Raw genomic sequence first — 24,844 nt, 5'->3', positions numbered from 1 at the left:
CGCCGACAGCGTGAACAAAAATACAACCGCCGCAATAACGGACCCCGGTGGGGTAGTAGGCCAGCACCGAACTACAACGGCCACAATCAAAATAAGAGTAATGGCGACCCGAAAAGAAGGTACACGGAAGAAGAGCGGCACTCTCCGGTGCAACATAGTAAATCACAAAGGACCTGGGGCGGTAATCAGCATTCGGGAAGGAACAGGAATAATGGTTACCAAAATAACAACCAGGAAGAGGTCGAAGTCCGCCCTCCGAAGCCTGGTCCATCTACCTTAACGGGCAGGATTACGAATGACTAGACCAGAGCGAGGACAGAAGCTGCAAAACATACCTAACCTCGGAACTAGTCAGTACCATAAACATTATCGAATACGAGGATGTCACCGAGTTACTCCTCGAAGAAAAGGAAGGGCAACAAATGGTTCAAATGGCTCTGAGCACTATGGGACTCAACTGCTGAGGTCATTAGTCCCCTAGAACTTAGAACTAGTTAAACCTAACTAACCTAAGGACATCACAAACATCCATGCCCGAGGCAGGATTCGAACCTGCGACCGTAGCGGTCTTGCGGTTCCAGACTGCAGCGCCTTTAACCGCACGGCCACCTCGGCCGGCTGGAAGGGCAACAAAATAAAGAAATATCCCCAGTAGTCAAAATCAAAATAGGTGACTTAACGGTGCCGGCCGAAGTGGCCGTGCGGTTAAAGGCGCTGCAGTCTGCATGGATGTGTGTAATGTCATTAGGTTAGTTAGGTTTAAGTAGTTCTAAGTTCTAGGGGACTGTTGTAAAAACACATGATTAAAGAATGGAAAACAAGTATTTCTGGGCGTACCCCTAGAAAAAGATAGATTAGGAACTCTGTAAATTACAGAAAGGTTCCCCGTAATTGTATCTCCGTCATTGGAGAACATATTTAACGTGGCCAGTCCCGTAGGACGCTACGAGGACGCACCTACGTATCTCGTATGCCCCTAAATACGTAGGAGGTGGACAGCTATGCGCAGCTGCATGAATCAGCGCACCCAGTGCATGTTAAAATTAACCGGATGTAATCATCTACAGACCGAACTACAGCATTAATACGCCAGAAATACTTGTTGATACCAAGATAGTGTAACGACTGCGAGTGTGAGCAGTGAGCTATATTTGTGTTGTGCCACTGTGACATTGCTAATCCGAAACATGTTCACAGGCCTTATAAAACCATTCCTGACAAAAGGAGAAAACGGGAAGAAAATAGAGGAGAGAAGAGGTGTCGCAATAGAACACGATAAAGGACGCTATCCAAACTTCCAACAAAAGTCTTTGTAAGAGTGACACATGTCTAAGTTTGTTGTGTTTTATACATGTTCGCAGGCACAATAAGAGGGACGTCTGCCACATAGAGAATTCAGAAGGAAAAAATCAAGATTAGAGATAAAAAGTAATAAATAGTAGATATGTTGTCGGGTTGGCCAACACCGTGTTAGTCCTACGAATTGGTAGTTAGAAATGGTGATGGGATCCTGTCCAGATAATCTTGATTCCCTATCCTTTGATTGTGTGTGTGCGAATGTCTGTGAAGCAAGTTGTCTTGTACATTTTTTATGTTTATGCATAAAAAAAGTTCGGTTACATTTCTATTTTAATTGATCCTGAAGTTGATTTACAAACAAGAAAATCATTCCTTTTGTAATGAGACAATTTAATTGTCCTGAATCAAATGTAAAAAAAAATGTATGGTACTGATGGTTAAACATGAGCACCTTCCATGTACTAAAATTAGTTGTCTTAGTGTGTTAAGGTGGCGTAACTGAGCAAGAGGAAGTTGAAGCTACGACACCTGGCACACCACACACGAGCTGACAAGGAACGAGGACGACGGCAATGAGGGGAGCACACAGCTGACGATGGTGATGGCATGCAGACCACGCCCTGAATCTATGAGGACGGTGATCAACTCAGCAGCCAAGGAGAGGTGACATCCAGCTCCTCTGTGTACGACAAAGAGGTCGGTCCTGGTCTCTGTACATGGTACGGATCGGGGGCAGCAGGTCCAAGAAGGTTTCTATATTTGTTGCTCGCCACGTCAGGTGGAGCGACAGCCCAGATGACCTTTTGTGCCTAATGACACCAACTTTCAGGATCTGAGCTAAAAATAGGCTCTCGTCTGATCACGGTCCCTCCCATGCCCTAAAGCGTCTATAGAAGGAGCAATGACCTGTGGCTGAGCTGTGAGAGGTCACCTATCATAGATGAACCGATGGGGTCTTGTGCCTGTCGGACAAGATGTCAACAACGAGCTCTCAGGTGAGAGCCATCCTGCCTCAAGAAGATGCACGTGCATGTGGCGCCATCTCGATAATCGACGTTGCTCTCCTCTCAGCCGTTAGCCATCCCTCAACTTGCTAGTCAGAACTAATGGCACTTCCGTACCTGCAAGAAACATGTGCCATGTGTGTGAGTGTGTCAGTGTGGATTCAAATGAATAACATGCGCCTCAACGAATGTAAAGTACTCGTTTGTTCTGTTTATGAATTATGTTATAAGAAGGTTATGATTTTATAAATGTGCCATTTGTTAAAACGTTATATATTTGTCATGCCACGTTTCTTTGTGTTAGAATAAGATTTCATACTTATACCTTGTTACAAATACACGACAGTGGTTGCTCAATACGCAATTATTCTTGTCATTTTAGTTGTGTTTTATAGATATGTATATATAAAAAAGGTACATGTGTGTACACAATCCAGACACTGGACTGGGCCAGACCTTGTTGAATTGTGTAAAGATGACACTTACACCATGCACAATATAAACGTCCAGAAACAGTGAGACAAAAAAAAAACCTTTATTTATAAAATGTCAAAGGGGCGTTCAGATATGATTGAATAAGAGCAACCACTATCAACTTCACAAAATGTTACACGAATATTGTTCATGTCTGCTTTTAGTAATTTAAGTCGAGTAGGGATGAATAACTGAGAGTGAATGGACCTTAAGCTATAATTGTGGGTCTTGCCATTCAAATGACAAGCACAGAGGTGCTTAAACATGTGTATTTGCCCTTTTCACGTGTGTCCTTGTAACATAATTGTAGTCTTCTTTTGAGTACTCTGACCAATAATTGTCTCAGGAATTGGCAGAGATTAAAGTAAAATTAAGACTAAATAATGACCACGTCTTTAACAGTAAATCCAGTCACTCAAGGCAGATACCCTAGGCATGAGTGAGAGTGTGCATCAGAGAGGAGGCAGTGGTAATCAATCGCCTGTAACTAATCTTGCGAACAGATTAAAATACCAGTTATGGAGATATTAATTTTTTACCACAGGTGGTAACACCATAGGAGTCATCACCTGTACCACAAAATTGATTTGAAGAGAGGGGCTATGTAAGATGGCAAGAACTATGCCCCTTACATGAAGTAATTAAAGATCACCAAATTCACGTTGAGTGAACAGTAGAGATGAACAAAAATGACTGACAAGGCACAATGCATCTTGTAGAGGATATAGTATGGACGTATTGGAATAATTAATGTTGGGTGATGGTTTTAAAGTAATTCACACGGCATGAAAACTTGTGGAAGCGCGTCAATTCACTGGAGGCTAGTTCATCCCGTTCAGAGTTGACCGCGGCTGGGTTGGGGAGCGGTGAAGGCTCAAACTCTGCGAATGTGGTAATGGGGCGTGGCCTCCAGCTGCCTTAAGGTGAGTGACAGTGAGGGGGAGGTGGTTGGCCCCATGCTGGTGCACTGGGAAGCAGACGGAGATTTGTACGCCTGTTGATAAATATCCGTCGTCCCATTTTCAGTGAAGCATGCGAGAAAGCCGCGCAAAGCTACGGTGGAGCGGTCAACAGAGGCCAAAATATGCGTGTTCATGACTATAGCAACTTCACGCTGAGTTCAAGGTCCACAGAGTCTGAAGTAAATCAGGCGAAGAGCGACAGAATGAAATACGCCGGCCTCCGATGGGAACATAGGACCAAGGAATTTGAAGTACTCTCCTGGGAGTCAGAATTCCGCAAAATTGGTGTTTTGTGCAGACGCTAACCTTGATGTGTGGTCTGGGAGGAGCTAAATAGCAGAAATTGAGAGGAAGGGAAGTTTTGTGGGATTTTGTTCACTTCCCAGAGCAGGCATTGGTCGGCGCTGGGAAGCGACGCATAATTAACACAACTTGCACTGCAATTGGCGTAAGTGATTATGCTGGAGGGGAAACCGAGGCAAAGAGTGGACCTCTGTAGAGGTCTTCCGTTCGCAGCTTGCCTAGAGTGCGGACGTGGCGTTCTTTACTCAGCTTGCCTGAGTGAGCATCTCTGCAGTTTAGGACTTAGCAAACAGAACGATTGAGCAAGATAGCTAGGAGTGAATAGATGAGCGCAGCCTTGCAGCACCATGAGGTCGGCCAATGTCCCATAGTGCTCAGAGCCTCTCATAGAAATTATTGTATTTCAAATATCTTTCTGTTTCAGATTAGCTTTCCTCGTATGATATGTCGTCCTTTGCAGTTCATTTACATAATATATACAATATTATCACAAGGGTGAGTATTGTCTTGGTAGTATGTGTAACGTACATGTTATTGTGTATCAATGTCACTGTTCCCAGATTTGACAACCGATATGTGGGCATGTTCACTCATGCTTTGTTTATTTTCGGTGTCAACACTGATCTTCCTAGGTCATGCGTCGCGTGATTGAAAACCTGTGGATTTACATTCCACAACATGAGTTTCGTGGAGGCATGCATGCAAGACTTCGGACGACAAACTGCTGGCATCAATCCTTGATTTGTGCAGGTAAGGGTGGCCGTCGTATTCCGAGAACATTACATTCCCTGGAGTCCCATCCAAAATTCCTCCACCTGTGGAATTGTCTTCAATGCATTTGTGCGACGTGACCGTAGATCCAGTGGTTTTCCAGTTCCTTATTTTGCACAGTTGCATAGCAGTAAATGTCATTAGGCGATGCGCTACAAATATTATTGTACTTTACATGCAAAAGTTCCATCGCACTCACAGTTTATCTGGCGACGTACAAATAAGGTTTGTTATCTAGTTTTTACGTAAATATTTCATCGCGATCATTCTCATAGCGATATATGAAGAACAGTTTTAACTATTTTACATACATACTTCATCGCCATTACAGGCATTGCGATGTATGTAGAGCGTCTTTAAAGCAGTCTCTTACACATAAATGTCATGGTTTTAAACATTTTGATACTTATTAATAATTCTGATCACATTTACATACCAATACATTATTTTTGCTTTACATCAATATAGATAATTACACATAAAAATTACACTTTGGCTTTATATGGAATAGAAGTACTTACATAATCTTACAGACATTACAGATTTTTGAACCAAATTTTGCAGTCGCGCATTGATGTCACCTGAAACTGGAAACATTAGACACATCTGGGCACATCAGCAAACAAGCCCAAGCGCGCTTATACTAATGGACAAACGTCTAAAACAACACACTAAAATAAAACCTACAGAATTCTCGCGTCACGAGTGTGTGTAGAGTGTGTGTATGGCCTTGGCTTCACATAAATATGTTTTATGCAGTATGAAGTGCATCTAATCAGTTCCTAGGTGATAAACTTTGGTTATCGTGTGGTTTTGTGTATACGTCAATGAGTGATGAATAGTCCTTGACCGATGCTACAGTTAGTCAATTATGTTGTCTCAAAAATAGTTTCATCGCACTTGTGTAAATGTCATAATTACATATGCGTTACAATTTAGGCTGATGTTGTTCAGGTACGTTCCACGAAGTCGAAATCTCTTCTTTCTTCTTCTGCTGCTGGCTGGATCAGATGAGGTCATCAGTCACCTAGAACTTAGAACTAATTAAACGTAACTAACCTAAGAACATCACACACATCCATGCCCGAGGCCGGATTCGAACCTGCGACCGTAGCGGTCGCTCGGTTCCAGACTGTAGCGCCTAGTTGCTGCTCCGTATCTGAGGTCATATCTTTAACTCGGTGACCAACAGTTTGAGGCGAAAGAGCTATTTTTTTTTTCAGATTTTTGCTATGGGGTCTGCTGAACAAATACAAGCCGCCGAGTCGACCAGAGAATCTTTGACAACATTCCCAGCCGCAAAGGGTTTCCCTGCTTTCGCAATTCTCAACGAGCACTTGTAGCTTGCGCACAAACTTTGCCCACCTGTTTCCTGCTCCTACCACGGCAAAAAAGAACATACAATTAATTCTGTACAATCCTGTTTTTTAAAACACTTTTATCATTTTAACAATTAATTGTTTCATTCATTGAAACTCAAAACAAAGAAAGATTGGTTTTAGGTGCGTTTTCCACCAGTTCCTCTGAAAAGCGGCCTTAGACGCTGGTGAGGACAGCGAAATGTGGTCGCAAAAAATTTTTTTATCTATTGGAATATTTGCGTTTTAATTAATTGAAAAAATAGATCAAACTACAACATATGTTTTCCCATCCATAAAAACACAAATATACAAAAACAAAGAATGACTCTTAATGACACTTTGCTGCCCTAGAGAGCGTTTGTGAAGGGTTTTCAGAAAGTGGCAAAAAATAACGCACCTGAAACTTCTTCTTATGTCTGTGCGGCGCGATTTAATGCAACCCAAATTCAAAAATTAACCGAAAAGAAATGTTCCTTGTTGCTGACAATCTGATATTCGATAACTGACACATTGCTAAGTGACATATCGGATTACAAAATATAGTTTTATTTGTCATCTTCATAAATAATAAAGAGTCATACGATAGGAAACAGTTCACAGTGATGCTGCTTGAAATTTTATTTCAGTTCTTCAAGCTTTCACTGGCGTTTCTCTTGCGACAAATTTGCGAACATATTTGTGACAGGTATTCAAAAATGGTTAAAATGGCTCTGAGCTCTATGGGACTTAACATCTGTGGTTATCAGTCCATTAGAACTTAGAACTACTTAAACCTAACCAACCTAAGGACATCACACACATCCATGCCCGAGGCAGGATTCGAACCTGCGACCGTAGCAGTTGCGCGGTTCCGGACTGAGCGCCTAGAACCGAGAGACCACCGCGGCCGGCATGACAGGTATTAAAGTGCCGCTCAATCGAGTACTTTTTTAAATACATGAGGTTCCGATGACATACTAAACATTTGGCACGATTTTCGTCAGCAGTACAAAGGAAATTAATTTCCCACTCAGTCTTAAATAGTGCGGACGCGCCGCTCCTCATTCCTTTTGTCTGCTGCTGTTGACCATCCATCTCGTTCCACTGTGGCCTTACGTCTGTTGACTAACGGCATTGTTTCGTACCAATGCTTTTAACCGCTGCTGGTGTGGCGTCTGTCGTCCGTAAGAAGCGCGCGTACAGGGGCATAGTGAGGCGCGGCGGGCGTTCCGCACGGTCAGCTAAGCGACACGGCTCGGCCACTGCGACAACATACGAATTCGCCCGGGGCGCTGGCCGCGGACGATCGCGGGCGCTAGCGCCCCAGGGGCACAGTTTGGACGAGCCTGTCTTAGATACTTGAAGTTTATGACTGAACGCAGTTACTAATAACTGATTGCGAAGTCAAACGTCATACAGATTTTTTTCCTTTCCTTATTTGTAGGCATTACGTTATTCTGTATCGGCATGTTTTGTTTACTAGACAACGGTGCCTAACTGTACCGAAAGCTTTCTGGAAGTCAAGAAATGTATAGATCCAAAATTGACAATAACTGTGAGGAAATAGGAGTCTTGAATGAAAGAGATTAGAAGTAACACGTGCATGTGAAAAGTTTTGCTGGTAAACTTTAAAAACCATGTATCCATAGATGTGTAACACATTATAATGAAGTGGGTGACGTCCGGCTGACCGTCAACAGAAAATACTGGAAGGGAGAGTGGAAATCATAAGAAATGCACAATAAAAAGCAAACAGAATCGGACTTGTGACGACTTTACCAGACAACCAGTAGTTACAAGAAAGGATACTGCCCGAAGAAATTTGGGGACTTCGCAGCATTGGAGCTTAAGTTAAACCTTTAATGAAAATAAGGAGCAATAACAGGGAAACAAACACAAAAAGCATGAATAGGACGGTCCCAGGCTGGAAATGTGGAGGGAACATCAACCACACATGAGTACCCAGATCCATGGGAAATGCCAGCCAGGGTCAAGTGCCCGTTGTCGTAGAGTAACTGTGATCGGAACTTTTTATGGAAGTGCACTATCATGACAAGTGCTGAATACGTACACCAAAAAATTACTCGAATATCTGGTCAGAGCTCATATTAAATAAGTTTGTTCTTTGAATTTACTGTCTAGAAAAATGTGAAGCAGTAAATACTAACTTAATATATAAATAGCAGTATTCATGTTATAACTGTAATTATTATTAATTTGCGTAAGACATTTTGAGTTTTACGAAATAATCATCAGAAAAATCCCAAAGAAATATTTATGTTTGTGTTTTTAACAACTTGGTAAGCAAACATGGCAAAAATTTCTAATCGTACTACTTTAAAATTTCAAGGTAGCAATTTATGAACTATGAAGTTACTGTTGATGTTAATTACATATGACACAATACATTGTGAGGCATAAAAATATGCAACAACAGTGTGTACGTAGATTGCGAAGTGGTAACTAATTTCAGTTTTTGTTACTCTAACGTTACTGTAAAGTAATAGATTAATTATGTTTGAATTTCGTGCGGATGCACTGATGCAGCCAGAATTGGAAACTTTCTGCAGCTTCTCAATTAGTTTTACTAGATAATGCTAGGAAGGCAATAGCCACTTTGATCATGAGTGGAGGGCAATAGCGACTTTGATCACAATTGTCTATGACGTCTCCTCCTCCGTTCTACTCCCCCCAACCATGCCCTCCAGTCATCAATCCTTCCTCTGTCTCACGTCTCCCCTTCTCCTGCATCACTTCTCCAGTCGCTATTTTATTTCGTAGAAACAGGATTGCAGAATTTGCTATGGCATGGAAAGCTAATTATGTAAGTGTAGATCAGATACGGCTCAAATTCAAAGATACAGTATCGACAGCAATTGATAGATTCATACTGCATAAGTAAATAGGAGACGGGACTGATCCACCATGCTACACTAAACACGTCAGAACACTGTTGCAGAAGCAATGAAAAAAGCATGCCAAATTCAGAAGAACGTAAAATCCCCAAGACTGGCTAAGTTTCACGGCAGCTTGAAATTTGGTGCGGAAGTCAATGCGAGATGCTTTTAATAGTTTCCACAATGAAATATTGTCTCAAAATATGGTAGAAAACCCAAAGAGATTCTGGTCCTATGTGAAGTACACCAGTGGCAAAAAACAGTCAATACCGTCAGTGCGCGATAGCGATGGAAATGTTACCGAAGATGGTGCTACTAAAGCGGAGTTACTAAATACAGTTTTCTGTAATTCCTTTACGAAAGAAGACGAAGAAAATATTCCAGAATTCGAAATCAGAACAGCAGTAGCATCAGTGCCATAAATGTAGATATCTTAGGTGTTGCGAAAAAACTCAAATCACTTACGAAAGACAAGTCTTCCGGTCCAGATGGTATACCAATCAGGTTCCTTTCAGAGTACGCAGACACAATAGCGCATTACTTAGCAATCATATACAATCGCTCACTTGACGAAAGGTCTGTTCCTAAGGACTGGAAAGTAGCACAGGTCACACCAATAATAAAGAAAGGAAATAGGAGTAACCCATTGAATTACAGACCCATATCACTGACCTCAATTTGCAGTAGGATTTTTGAGCATACACAATACTCAAACATTATGGATCACCTTGAGGAAAATGACTTATTGATACATAAGAAACACGGATTCAGAAAGTATCGTTCTTGTGCAACGCAGCTAGCTCTTTATTCCCATGAAGTAATGAGTGCTGTCGACAAGGAAATGTCAGATCTGTTCCATATTCCTAGATTTCCAGAAGACTTTTGATACCGTTGCTCACAAGCGACTATTAATCAAATTGCGTGCACATGGAGTATTGTCTCAGTTGTGTGATGGGATTCGTGATTTCCTCTCAGAGACGTTACAGTTCGTAGTGATAGACGGTAAACCATCAAGTAGAACAAAAGTGATATCTGGCGTTCCGCAAGGTAGTGTCATAGGCCCTCTGGTGTTCCTGATTTACATAAATAATATAGGTGATAATTTGAGCAGCCCCCTTAGAATGTTTACAGATGACGCTATAATTTACCGTCTAGCAAAATCATCTGACAATCAATTTCAATTACAAAATGATCTAGAGAGAATTTCTGTATGATGCGAAAAGTGGCAGTTGGCACTAAACAAAGAAAAGTGCGAGATCATCCACATGGATACTAAAAGAATTCCGATACATTTTGGGTATACGATAAATCGCACAAATCTAAGGGCTGTCAATTCGACTAAATACCTAGGAATTACAATTACGTGCAACTTAAATTGAAAAGACCTCATAGATAGTATTGTGGGGAAGGCAAAACAAAGACTTAAAAAATGGCTGTGAGCTCTATGGGACTTAACAACCTAGGTCATCAGTCCCCTAGAACTTAGAACTGCTTAAAAGCGGTCGCGCGGTTCCAGACTCAAGCGCCTAGAACCGCTCGGCCAATTCGGCCGGCAAACAAAGACTGCGTATTGTTAGCAGAACACTTAGAAGATGCGACAAACCCACTAAAGAGACAGCCTACATTACACTTGTCCGTCCCCTGCTGGAATAATGCTACCCGGTGTGGAATCCTTACCAGGAGGACATCGAAAAAGAGCAAAGAAGGACAGCTCGTTTCGTGTTATCGCGCAATAAGGGTGAGAGTGTCACTGATATGATACGCGAGTTGGGGTGGCAGTCACTGAAACAAAGACCGTCTTCTATGTGTCGAGATCTATTTACGAAATTTTAATCACCAACTTTCTCTTCCAAATGTGAAAATATTTTGTTGACACCCACCTACGTAGGGGGAAATGATCATCATAATAAAATAAGAGAAATCAGAGCTCGAACGGAAAGATTTAGGTGTTACTTTTTCCCACGCGCCATTCGAGAGTGGAATGGTAGAGAAGTAGTATGAAAATGGTTCGATGAACCCTCTGCCAGGCACTTTAGTGTGAATTGCAGAGTAACCATGTAGATGTAGATGGTAAGTAACATCATTCTCGTCCAACGAGTCATCATCAAAGCTAGTTCGTTCTCAGTACTTGGGGGAGGGGAGATACAAATGTAAAACATACTACGAGCAATTCTGATTGAATATAATTGGCTGCTCTGCTAGATTTTCTGCTTTCGATAAAGCTGTTGTGAACAGCGTGTACCTAAGCATATGTATGTTGACAATTTAGGCGTCCCAAACACGTAGTAGGATTATTTCGTATTTTGACGTTCCGTGGAAAGAATGTTTAGTATTTAGTCGTGTCGACAGTTAAAATGATATTCTATTTTATTGCTTGAAACTGGTGCTATATCTGGGAGTGAATTCATATATTTGTGAGAAAAAATGTAAAACTGTTTGTTTACTTGATATTTACTACAATTTCGTGATATTAACCCAATATATAACAAGTAGAACACGCTGACTTATGTTCATTGTGTTGTCTACGATGTGAGCAGCATATGTTGTTGCAAATACTGTAGGGCTTTTCTCTGCCTCGTGATGACTGGGTGTTGTGTGATGTCCTTAGGTTAGTTAGGTTTAAGTAGTTCTAAGTTCTAGGGGACTGATGACCATAGATGTTAAGTCCCATAGTGCTCAGAGCCATTTGACCCATTTTTTGCAAATACTGTTCAACAAACTGTGAGTACAGAAATTGATGTAACATCGTACGACATTTTTAGAAACATGATAATTACTTGAAGCCCTCACTGCTGGCAGGTGTTGTTGATATAACTCGATGGGGAGAGCTGAAAATGTGTGCCCCGCCCGGGACTCGAACCCAGGATCTCCTACTTACATGGCAGACGCTCTACCCATCTGAGCCACCGAGGACACAGATCAATAGCGCGACTGCAGGAACTTCTCCCTTGCACGCTTCCCGTGAGACCCATAGAATTATATTAACAACACCTGTCGGCAGCTGAGGGTTTCATGTATTTATGATTTATTCTAGAGAAAGCTGCACGGTCATCAGTAGTATCTGTTCTTTCGAGAACAGTTACTGTCTTCATATATATATATATATATATATATATATATATATATATATATATAGTTAAAAGGCTACCCAGCCATTGACCTTCGTCTGTACGAATGCGCACAGGTTGCCCGAACTCTTACAGGAATCGCCAAAGTGTGCGCGTGTAATGAGTGAATAGGCAAATGTCTATTAGGTAAATTACGTATGTAGAATTGTGAACAATTGGTATTGTGGGTCTCACGGGAAGCGTGCAGGGGATAAGTCCCTGCAGTCGCGCTATTCACCTGTGTCCTCGGTGGCTCAAGTAGATAGAGCGTTTGCTATGTAAGCGGAAGATCCCGGGTCCGAGTCCCGGTCGGGGCACACATTTTCAGCTCTCCCCATCGAGTTATATCTACAACATCTGTCGGCAGCTCAGGATTTCAAGTAATTATCATTTATTCTAGAGAAAGCTGCACGATCATCAATAGCATCTGTTCTTTCGAGAACAGTTACTGTCTTCATATACATTTTTGGAAACGTTTCAGGATTAATGCCACTGCATCAACCAACGTTTCAGGGAGGAGACGGCAATGCATAATGTTCTACGTTAGTAACTGAATAGGTATTGTCGAGTGGCTAGAATAGCTTTTTATTTAGCAGGAGAATTTTTGTGAAGTTTAGAAGGAAGGAGATGAGCTACTGGCGGAATTAAAGCTGTGGGCACAGATCGTGAGTCGTACTTCTCCAGTTCCGGCACGCAGTTTTAATCTGCCAGGAAGATACGTGTTAGCGCACACTCCACTGAAGAGCGAAAATTTCATTCTGGAAGTTTTTTGTTTGTTTCGACCGTAGGTCTAGTTGAGGTTAACATTTGTTCTTATATACCTGGTAAACATAATTAAAGTAGCGACAGAGGAGGAATAGTTGCTTATACTACCAATATTATTGCTCTCTGTGAACGGTCACGCTTTTCTCATTCGTGATGTAAACAAATGCAAGAAAAAAAATCATCCAGTTTCTTAACACAAGAAACATTTTAAAATTAAATAAACGATGTACTCAAGATCATGGCACTCGAATACACTTTTTGTAGTATAACTTTTGTAACATTTCTCCAGGAGTACATAAAAGTAGTTCAGAAGCACAGAGATCTTGGTTAAATAATAAAATTACGAAGCAATATGCAAAAAATTTGAACTACACAGAAAACCATAGAATTTGCACTTGCAGATAGCAAAAAGGTTACAATCCAATGGCACATGTTAAATAAAACAGAACAGACAGCTAAGAAAACAGAATAGACAAAAAAACAAAACAAAGAACAAAAAAAACTAAATTCAGTGTCCTCATAAGAAAAGTGCTGAAGGAGAACTATTTCATACACACATCCATATAGTCAAGACATATGACACACACATTTTACCCGAGAACAATCAATCTCACTCACGCACTAATGTATGAAGTTGAAAAAATAGGGAAAGATAATAAATATTACATTAAGAAGAATAAATTAACAAATGCAGAGGAAGAGGAAATGTACATAATGTAGCACAAGAATGAAAATATAATTGAGATTTAATCAGGAAACTGATAGAAAACAAGTAAAGGGCATCATCAAAAACAAGGAAACTCATAAAAACAAAGAGAGATAGTAAGAAAGCATTAGCGCTTATGTCAACTAAGAAAGAAAACTAAATAATTGAGGAATGGCTACAAAAGAAAGTAATACGCTAATACTCATTAATATACAGGGGTATATGGATGAACCAAGAGAGCTATTAAAAAAATGTTGAAGTACATATTCTCAGAATCGCTCAGAGTATAATGTTTCACCTTTCTATCCAGCTCCCCCATGGTACGGATAACGAACTATCAGGAGTTAGGTTTGAGTAGTTCTAAGTTCTAGGTGACTGATGACCTGAGATGTTAAGTCCCATAGTGCTCAGAGCCATTTGAACCATTTTGAACTAGTTACTAAAATACCATCCTTCACAGAGCAATGGCCGCCGGTAACTGAGTGGAAGCGTGACAGAATTTCAATCCTAAGAGCCTGGGTTCGTTTCCCGGCTGGGTCGGAGATTTTCTCCACTAAGGGACTGGGTGTTGTGCTGTCCTCATCATCATCATTTCATCCCCATCAACGCGCAAGCCACCGAAGCGGCTTCAAATCGAAAGACTTGCAGAGGAATAGGGTAGCAAAAACACCATCTCAGGCGCAGATAATTTTCTGCAGGAACTGAAACACCTCAGAACTGTGGGTACCGAGAATGGCAGATTAGGTGAGCTCTCCACTTCACCACAACAATACAATCTGTGGAGACGGAAGCAGTCACTGCCTTTAAACCGTGCACTGGCGCACTATCGGGAAAAATTTGACGCGTACTGAAAAATCGCGGAGTAAAAACAGTCTTTTGTGCGCCCAACAACTCTGCTGTACAAAAAGTAACGTTCATCATTCCAGCAGCAGGGGATATGCGATTCTTCAGTTTCTTCTAGCACATTTATTGATCGAACAGTCCACAGTTGTACTACCCGTTCATAATATACAATGAGCGTAGTACTTAGGCGATCAGACATGGCGCTATTGTCAAATGCCCAGACGAACTGAGCTCCCGAGTCGTCTTGCAAAGTTTGGTAGAGTTCCAACAGTGAAGCTAGTCTGACTGAATTAGTGAGTTTGATGGTAATTTGATTGTGTATTTATAATATCACTTTTGGTTCAAGGTACGTTCTGTGGGACTTCCAATCTCTTACCGCCGTTCGACGGTGTTATTCCAGTCCTATGGGAGGCGCTGTTGGCTTCCTGTTACTGTTTCATTTATTGTTGTTCATCTGGAGAGTCTGGGTGCAGGTGTCTGTATCCAGTAGAGGTATTCGTTCAGGTCTGATGGTAGATAATTTTCGTTTTTGTTAACCATGGTCACTGTCCGAGTTCTCTAATATCGTGAGGGGGCGGGATAGCGAAACCAGTCTCTTGGTTGAGTTGTTCGAACTGATTGTAGGCCTGCGACAGCATTGCGAAGTGTGACCAATCCCGTATAGAGCTGACGGGCTAGGTCTTTTTTAGTAATGACGTGTCAGTTTCCTTATTGAAAGTGGTGCTTCTAGTAAGAGGGGGAGCGTATAGGCGTCAGCGGACGACTTCGCTCTGTATACGTTGTAGGCTAGTTGTTCTGGTTTACTAATTGTTGCCAACGCCATGAAACCGTACATTACGCTGGAGTGGACTGCCGAGGGAACGGCTAGGGGGGGAAGGGATACAAGTCGGGTGTGCCCCCACAGGAGCTCATTTCGTCAATGCACATGACGATGGCGACATGTCTAAACGCCGAAATATTGTGCCCATTGGACACTATGAACCGGCTGTACACTGGTGGACTGTTCGATCAGAGAGGGATATGTTTATTTTTTCTCTCATTCCTACTGTTCTTCCTTCCCCCTCGGTTATTCTTTGTTCTGTTTCAAAGAAGTTTCCTTTAATTTCTGGAAGTGTGAACTGTGTTCTGGACGTAGTGTCTTTGACTAGTAATCAAAAAGTGGTGGGTCTTGGGTTCGAATCCCGCCACTGCTTAAATGTTGAATAAAAATCATCAGCAAGAGTAGCCGAAAACTTTAGGGATAGTAAGTCATCCTCGTTCTGCCAACGGCCTTAACAAAGAGGCCGGAGGAGCGGATAGTTTTTCAGTGTACTCTGATACCCTTTGGGTGGAAAAAGACTCTAACAGACGGAATACTCACCAATGATCCTCGGCATGAGCATGCACAAGGCAGTGGGAACCATTGCATTGAACAAACATGTGGTGTCACCGCCAGACACCACACTTGCTAGGTGGTAGCTTAAATCGGCCGCGGTCCATTAGTACATGTCGGACCCGCGTGTCGCCACTGTCAGGATCGCAGACCGAGCGCCACCACAAGGCAGGTCTCGAGAGACGTACTGGCACTCGCCCCAGTTGTACGACGACGTTGCTAGCGACTACACTGACGAAGCCTTTCTCTCATTTGCCGAGAGACAGTTAGAATAGCCTTCAGCTAAGTTAATGGCTACGACCTAGCAAGGCGCCATTTGTACCATTGCAAGTACCTCAAGATAGAGTCTCACTTGTATCATCCAGAATGCTGTATACCAAAGGACAATATAAGTGTTCTAGTAGCTACGTTCTTTTCTTTATCACATTCATTACGAATCCTGTTCCAGACTTAACGCCAGACGGCGTGAGTTGACGCGTGCCCTTTCGGCTACTTCACTGTGGACTGGCTGCCTTAACAGTCCACTACAAAACATAAAGTGTACCAGTATGACATATGGACTGTAATTGAGAAAGTATCGTAACGATCTCTCCGTTGACAAAAGATTCCGAACTCTGGGATGGGACTGCCAATGGGGAGGTGATTATGAGAAAAAGACGGAATGACCAACAAAAGGATATCATCCGGCGAGTCGTCGCGTGGAATGTCGGAAGTTCGAACGTGGAAGGCAAGCTAGAAAACCTGAAAAGGGAAGTGCTGTGGCCCACTATACTCGTAGATATAGTGATCATCGGTCAAGCCACAAGGAAAGAAGGCAACCATTTGTGGTCAGACGAATATAGAATACGAGGATCGTTCGATAAGTAATTTATTTATTTTTATTTCATTGACAGTACAGAGTAACCCACCGCCTTGAAATGTAAGGCAGGCCGGATACTTCTGGATCCAACCGCAAAACACTTCTCAATACTACAATGTTATTGGTATACAGCTGTTAATGCATTTTTTAAATAATATAAAGAACATAATATAAGAATAGTAATGCCCCACATTTTTTAAAGAAAAGGCCATTAATATAGGTCGACAAACGTCCATGTTAGTGCGTCATATTTTATGTTTGATCTGTGCGCCGGCAAAGTTTCGAACCGTTCTGACAGATGGCAGAGCTGTAGTACAGCGTGAGAATGGCGTATACATACGGCTCACATTATAAGCAGCGTGCGGTTATTGAATTCTTGTGGTGAACATCCATAAACGTTTGTGTGCAGTGTATGGCGATGCTGCAGTTGACAGGAGTACAGTTGGGCGACAGGTAAAGAAAGTTACAGCTTCAGGAAATGCAGAAACAGAGCTCTATGATCAGCCACTCTCGGGACGTCCTGTCACAGCCACTGCTCCAAACATGCTGAATCGTGCGGACGCCGACCGGCGCGTCACAACTCGACAATTGGCTCCACAGTCGTCGGTCAGCATTGGAAGAGCGTCTGCAACGATCGAGACTCTCGGATATTGAAAGAGGTGCTCATGATGGGTTCCACGAATGCTCACAGCGGACGACAAGATTCAGAGAAGTGACATTTCATCTGAATTTTTGGAGCGTTTCGAGACCGATGGAGAGGCGTTCCTGTGACGGATGGTTGCTGGGGGGGGGGGGGGGGGGGGGGAAGCTGGGTGCACAACTTTGCGCTGGAAACAAAAAGGCAGTCCATGGAGTGGCACCATCCTTACTCACCACAAAAGAAGAAATTCAATACAGCCCCCTCTGCCGGAGAAGTCATGGTGGACACTCTTCTGGGATTGTGATGGCGTCATTCTCGTGAATGTGATGCCAAGAGGGTCAACTATCAATTCAGAGGCATACGTGAGGACTCAAGAACCGTTTCCGTCGCGTTCGAACGGACAAGAATCCAGCAGAAATAATGCTCCAATAGTGGACGCCCACACATATGTCTGAGAACCGGGAAACGCATCGCCAAATTGGGTTGGACATCACTGCCTTATCCACCCTACAGTCCCGACCTGGCACCCTCGGACTACCATCTCTTTGGGCCGCTTGAAGATTCTCCACGGGGAACACACATTGAAGATGACGAGAGTGTCAGTCATGCAGTGAAAACATGGATACGCCTACAGGACAAGTGCTTTTTCTAGCAGGGAATACCTGCTCTTTCTCAACGTTGGCGTACGGCCAAAGAACGAGATGAAGATTACGTAGAAAAATAGGACATGGACAAGATTTGTTGATGTATATTGCCACCAAATTGTGACTCAACAATAAAGATGTTCTGAGATAAAAATGTGGGTCGTTACTTATCGAACGACCCTTGTAATATCATTAGGAGGAGAAGATGGTACAACGGGAGTAGAATTCGTCATTAACAGAACGGAAGGGCAGAGGGTGTGTTACTGTGAGTAGTTCATTGAAAGGGTTGTTCTCATCAGAATCGGCAGCAAACCAACTCCAAAAACGATAGTTCAGGTGAGGTGTATGACGACGTCGCAAGCAGAAGATGAAGAGCCAGAGAGAGTATATGAGGATATTGAATAGGCAATTTAGTGCGCAAAGGGTAGAAAATTTAATAATCATGGGATACTGGAATGCGGTAGTAGAGTAAGGAATATAAGAAAAGATTCGAGAGAATAAGTTCTTGGTAGAAGGAATGAGAGCGAAGAAACATTATTCAGTACTGCAGTACTCCGTTCAAGAATCACAAGAGGAGGAGGTATATTTGGAAAACGCCGGGAGATACAGGAAGATTTCAGTTAGATTACATCACGCTAAGGCAGAGAAACCGAAAACAGATATTGAATTGTAAGGCGTATCCAGAAGCGGATGTAGACTCATATCACAATTTAGTAATGACGAACAGTAGTCTGAAGTTTAAAAGAGTAGCCAGGAAGAATGAATGCGCAGGGAAGTGGGATACGGAAGTATTAACGAGTGAAGAGATAAGCTTGAAGCCCTTTGACAATATATTTCCGTAAGCATTTCAGTTGAAGAGGAATGGATATCTCTAGAAAGGGCAATCATGAATGCTAGAAAGAAAAACGTAGGTACAAAAAAAATGTAACTGCAAAGAAACGACGAGTAATAAAAGAAATATTTCAGATGGTCGACAAGAGAAAGAGGCAGAAAAACATTTAGGCAAGTTCAGGAAATTGGAAATACGAGTCACTTACGAATAGCCTAAATAGCAACTGCTGGGAAGCTAAGGCGAAAAGACTAATTGGAAAATGTGAAGAAATCGAAAAAGAAATGATTGTCGAAAGGACTGACTCAGCGTACAGAAAAATCAAAACAACCTTCGGTAAAATTAAAAGCAAGGGCGGGATCATTAAGAGTACAATGGGAATTCAACTGTTAAACTCAGAGGAGAGAGCGGATGGGTGGAAAGAGTACGAGAGGCGGAGGGGGGGGGGGGGCGGCTCGTTTCTGATGACGTGGGACGGGAAGAGATAGGGAAATGAAGGGAAGAGATATGAGATCCATTATTAGAATCGGAATTAAAAAGACCTTCGGACGGCTTAACGCCAAATGAGACAGGAGAGATAGATAATTGTCCATGAGAATTTCTAAAATCGTTGGTGGAAGGGCAAATGACACGACTCCTCACATTGGTATATAGAATGTACGAGACTAGAAATTTACCATCGCACTTTCGGAAAAATATCAGCCACAAAATTTCGAAGATAGCAAGAGCCGACAAGTGCAAAAATTATCGTACAATCTGTGGTGTCACCGCCAGACACCACACTTGCTAGGTGGTAGCCTTTAAATCGGCCGCGGTCCGTTAGTATACGTCGGACCCCCGTGTCGACACTATCAGTGATTGCTGACCGAGCGCCGCCACACGGCAGATCTAGAGAGACTTCCTAGCACTCGCCCCAGTTGTACAACCGACTTTGCTAGCGATGGTTCACTGACAAAATACGCTCTCATTTGCCGAGACGATAGTTAGAATAGCCTTCAGCTGCGTCATTTGCTGCGACCTAGAAAGGAGCCATTATCAGTTGCTATTGATCTTGTGATACATGTACCGTCAGATCGACGTTCACCATTTATGGATTAAAGTTAAGTATTCCACCAGCTACGTCCGTTTTTTCTAAATTCTAATTTCCTTGTCCTGTTCCAGACCTCACGCCAGCCTGCGTGAGCTAAAACGCGTGCCTTTCGGCTTCCTCTATTATTAAGGTGTTGGCTCTCCTGCCAACCCACAACATAATCAATTTAACAGCTCATGCAATATAGCTGCTGCGCAAAATGATATACAGAAGAATGGAAAACAAAATTGAGGGTGTGCCATACGATGATTAGTTCCGCTGTAGGAAAGTTAAGGGACCAGAGAGGCAGTTATCATGTTGGGGTTGATAATGGGAGCAAGACTGAAGAAAACTTAGGCACATTCATAGGACTAATGGACCTGGAAAAAGGGTTGGATAATGTTAAATGGTGCAAGATCTTCGAAATTCGGAGAAAAATATTGGTAACGGATAATATACAATGAGTACAACAGGAAAAAGGAAACACTAAGACTGGAAGGCCAAGAACGATGTTCTGTCATTAAAATGGGTGTAAGACGGGTGTAGTCTTTCGCACACACTATTCAGTCTGCACATCGAAGTTTTAATGAAGGAAATGAAAGAAAATTTGAAGAATCGGATTAAAATTAAAAGTTGGAAGAATATCCGTGATAAGATTCCCTGATGACATAGCTATCCTCAGTGAAGGAGAATTACAGGTTCTGCTGAGTTGAATGAGCAGTCTAATGAGTACAGACTGTGGATTGAGGGAAATTAAAGAAAGATGGAAAACAATGAGAAGTGGCTGAAATGAGAACAGCGTGACACTTAACATTAGAATTGATGTTCACGATGTAGACGATGTTAAGTAATTCTGCTGTCTAGGGAGCAAATTAACCCATCATGGAAAGAGTAAGGAGGACATAAAAAGCAAACTAGCACTGGCCAAAAGAGCAGTCCTGACCAAGTGAAGTCTACTAGTATCAAACATAGGCCTTAATTTGATGAAGGAATTTCTGCGAATCTACTACCATGCGCCAGAGTATCCGAACGACCTGAATTGTGATCCGCCTGATTTGTCTGCAACCAACATAACGTAGCTGTCTAGCGGGTCCTCTAATCGCTTTGCAGTACAGTCGTTCGACTATACAAAATGGATTGCACGAGAGACCACTAGACAACACTGTTCTTTAAGGCAATCAGTGCGATGTAACATCACACAATGATATTGCGAAAACTAGAAAAACACGTAATTAGAGATGAGTTAGTCCCTAACGCTTGTACGGATTACAATGATTTTCAAAAGCGTTACCATCACATTACAATCTGAAACAACTAACTGTGGCACATAAACTATGTAGCAACCCTGAAACAAAGTGAACGTTTGCATGAACAAGATATTCCGAGACAATGTCTGGACTAATAAACGTCTATGACAGTTCGAAGTATTTTTCCTCTGTATAAGGATTTCCCGCACCTGCTAAATGTCCCAGTGACGACTGGTTTTTACTTAAACTGATCGTTAAAGGAACTGGTTAAAGAAAACGCGATAAACAGCGGTAAACGCTCTATAGAAATCGCAGCATTAATGGAGTATAATCAGTAACGTCACTGTACTAATTATTCATGAAGAATTATTTGCCCACATGTTTGAACTATAAATGATATGACGAAATTTTATGTTCTGGATCTGGACAGAAACCCAGCAGACGTAGTCACTACTAATTAAAATACACTTTCGCACCTGCCCGGGACTTGATCAAGGCAACGGTCATCAGTGCTCACTAGCCGTTCATCATGTTTCTCCATCTTTTTTCATGGTGGACTATTGTTCTTTTGTCACTCGATTTCGTCGTATACTGTTTTCACAACGTAAATTTTGCGACACCATTACGTGTTCATGAAACAGCTTCCAGATCTGACTTCCAAAGGACGCTTAATTTATACATGAAACGCAGGCAGCTGTGGCTGAGCGGTTCTAGGCGCTTCAGTCCGGAACCACGCGACTGCTACGGTCGCAGGTACGAATCCTGCCTCGGGCAAGGATGTGTGTGGTGTCCTTAGATTAGTTAGGTTTACGTAGCTCTAAGTCTAGGGTACTGATGACATCAGATGTTAAGTCCCATAGTGCTTAGAGTCATTTGAACCATTTTATACATGGAACGGTTAGAGACTCTTAATCAATCTCTCCAGATTTTTCCAGCTTCCAGATCTGACTTCCAAAGGACAAATAATATATATACTACACAAATTAGTCTTGTGATTATATTCAATAAGTTTTCTCATTATTTACAATGTGTTTTAACTTAGCATCATATTTCGTGTTAGCAGAATGATACCAGGTTAGTGATAAAAGGGGACTTTAGGGAACTAGTCTTACCTCTTCAGATACATGTGCACATAATTAAACAACGAAACATTGTGACAGTATGGAACTAGACATTCATCAAATTTAATATTCAAAGCAGAGGGTGTAATTCCTGATTCTTAGAAAAGCGTTCCAACACTACAATAAAAATACACCAAACCAAACGCAAATCCAACTGGCATCTTTCGTTTTCAAACTGCTGTCAAAAATAGCATGGAGAAGTACTGCGAGAAATAATTACCAAGATTGGGTATTTCTATCACATCCTGAAAGAAATAAAATACAAGCAAGCTTGAACATAGGATCAATAATCGAAGGAAGAGAAGGAACGAAGCAATATGCCATCAGAATATTGTGGAACGCAGAGATTTTTTTTTTTTTTTTTTTTACTCAAGTCGTTTTGGATTATGTGCTCGGCGTCAAAATGGGTTCAAATGGCTCTGAGCACTATGGGACTTAACTGCTGAAGTCATCAGTCCCCTATAACTTAGAACTACTTAAACCTAACTAACCTAAGGACATCACACACATCCATGCCCGAGGCAGAATTCGAACCTGCGACCTTAGCGGTCGCGCGGTTCCAGACTGTAGCGCCTAGAACCGCTCGGCCACTACGGCTGGCGTCAAAATGGGAATAATGATTAAGTACAGGGATTAGGAGCAGAATCTATTTAAATATCAGGTGATGGAATGAAAGTGGAAATAAAGAGTCTCACTCATGCTAAAATAATGTCCGTGATTATATTCAGAAGTTGCGAATGGAATAAAGGAACTAACATAAAGGTTTCGAACAGTGTTAAATGTGTACAAGTTATAAATCAATTGTCTAACATCACGCTGCTTTAAGGTATCAGCAATGGGGATTAGAAGGCAGAAAAAAATTTGTAACATTAGTGAAGAGAGAGGAAAATAACATAAATGTTCTTCAAGGGAAAAGAAGTAAAAAAGGAAAGAATCTGCTAAAAATAAAATTTGGACGCATGCATAAAACATAACTGAAGAAGTGAAATCACGCATGTAACTAGTAAGTCACCTAGTTCCAGTTAAGATATCATAAAAAATGAACTGCCTTTATTGAAAGGCTCTTCACTGACAACACGAATGTGCGTATTCCAATCATTTTAATAGAACTGTTGTAAAACACTGACATACGTACGTCTCGAGCGTAAAATTGAAGGGAAAACGTGAGAAAGATAATATGTAGAAAAGGATGGATGGGTGCTGCTAAATAGAAAGATAAATACGTCAGTCATGAGTAAGTAGGTAAATAAATGTTGAAACAAAACTGCGAACATAAAATTATAAAAAGATATTGAAATGAATGAGCAGCTTTTAACAATGAATCTGTGCCAAAAAGGGAGGTAATTCACTGTTTTTAATGGTAGGTACTCTATTATAGACATCCCATAATTTGTCGTCGTCTATTTCGTCCCCTTCAAAGAGAATTTCCTGTTGCACTTTCGTATTCTTATTGTACACACAGGACAGCAATTTAATTCTATTAGTCAATAGGTACTTCCACTTATGCAGCCTAAAAATCCAGATACATGACTTAGAAAGTCGTAGAAGTATTTGTTGGTAAGGAATTTTTTTTTTTTTTTACTTCCTGAATTTCAATTTAACATCCTATGAGCTCACTGATGAAAGAGACTGATCTGGATATGAGCTCCACTTACAGGTTTTACGGGGTCACAAGACTTCGAAAACTAAACAAGGATTCGTTATGTACGTGTTCACTTTACCAGATAGTCTCATACTTTATGTTCCATCGTACATACTGCGAAACTGGTATTTTCAGTCTCGGTCAGTAGCTATACAGACATGGCGTTGGATAATACGATTAAATTTAGCACAAGTCAAATTAACATACGCTAAATTAACACACAATTTGTAAATTCGCTTCACTCCAAGGTATCACAGAGATGCTGACAAATGTGCGATAATAGTTCATATATAACATTCCTCTTCAGATGTAAAGAGAGACACTATCGTTCTCCGTCTGGTTTTTCTTCATCGCTAACTGAAGTCTGGGATCATCTCTTTCGGCGGCACCATTGCACGATGCCCTCTACGAGCCAGAACGCCATGGCAACGAGCAACAACAACGTCAGGAGGTGAATACAGAGTGGGTAGTCTCCCGTCTCGTCACGGACGTAACCTGAAAAAGAAAGACAGGTGATGGTTATGATCACTATTCTAAGGTGCTTAAACTAGTCACATCAACGAGATAAAAAGCTAGCCACACAGCCCAGGTAAATACGTTCTGTAATACTTATAGAGCGCATCGTGAGTCCCCGTAGGGATAGAGTGCTGCTTCTACCTTCATTTGAATGAGAATCCACGCGCTCTTCACAGAAAACCACCAGAAAATTAAAAAATTTAATTAGTTACGTATCATTAAGTACTTCCAATAGCTACAAAGGCGAGTTGGACGTAACAGGTATCACTAAAGGGTAATCCAGAAATTGTTTACCGACAATTCGATGTCGTCGTGAAGTTTATTTGCGAGGACCTGTTAGATCCCGACGCATACGTGGATAAAATTTCCTTTGGGTGGCTCTGTTTATGTAGTTTTCAGTTCCACCTTTCGACAGACAGTGTCCCAGACGACTT

The 24,844-nt window shown here is 41.7% G+C and overlaps 1 protein-coding gene across 2 annotated transcripts in view; it reads right to left on the bottom strand.

Annotated features, from left to right (window-relative positions):
* Positions 1-23,872: 23,872 nt before the first annotated feature.
* LOC126262902 (monocarboxylate transporter 1-like) overlaps positions 23,873-24,844 on the bottom strand; it is a 96,940-nt gene continuing 95,968 nt past the window's right edge. For both annotated transcript variants that reach the window (XM_049959802.1, XM_049959803.1), the window contains one exon: positions 23,873-24,389. In XM_049959802.1, coding sequence (XP_049815759.1) covers positions 24,265-24,389 — 125 coding nt within the window. In that variant the 3' untranslated portion in view covers positions 23,873-24,264. The remainder of the gene's footprint in view (positions 24,390-24,844) is intronic.

This window comes from Schistocerca nitens, chromosome 6 (assembly GCF_023898315.1).
Source record: "Schistocerca nitens isolate TAMUIC-IGC-003100 chromosome 6, iqSchNite1.1, whole genome shotgun sequence".
NCBI lineage: Eukaryota > Metazoa > Arthropoda > Insecta > Orthoptera > Acrididae > Schistocerca > Schistocerca nitens.
The sequence above is the reverse complement of the archived record's forward strand: the minus strand, read 5'-3'. Positions and strand labels throughout refer to the sequence as shown.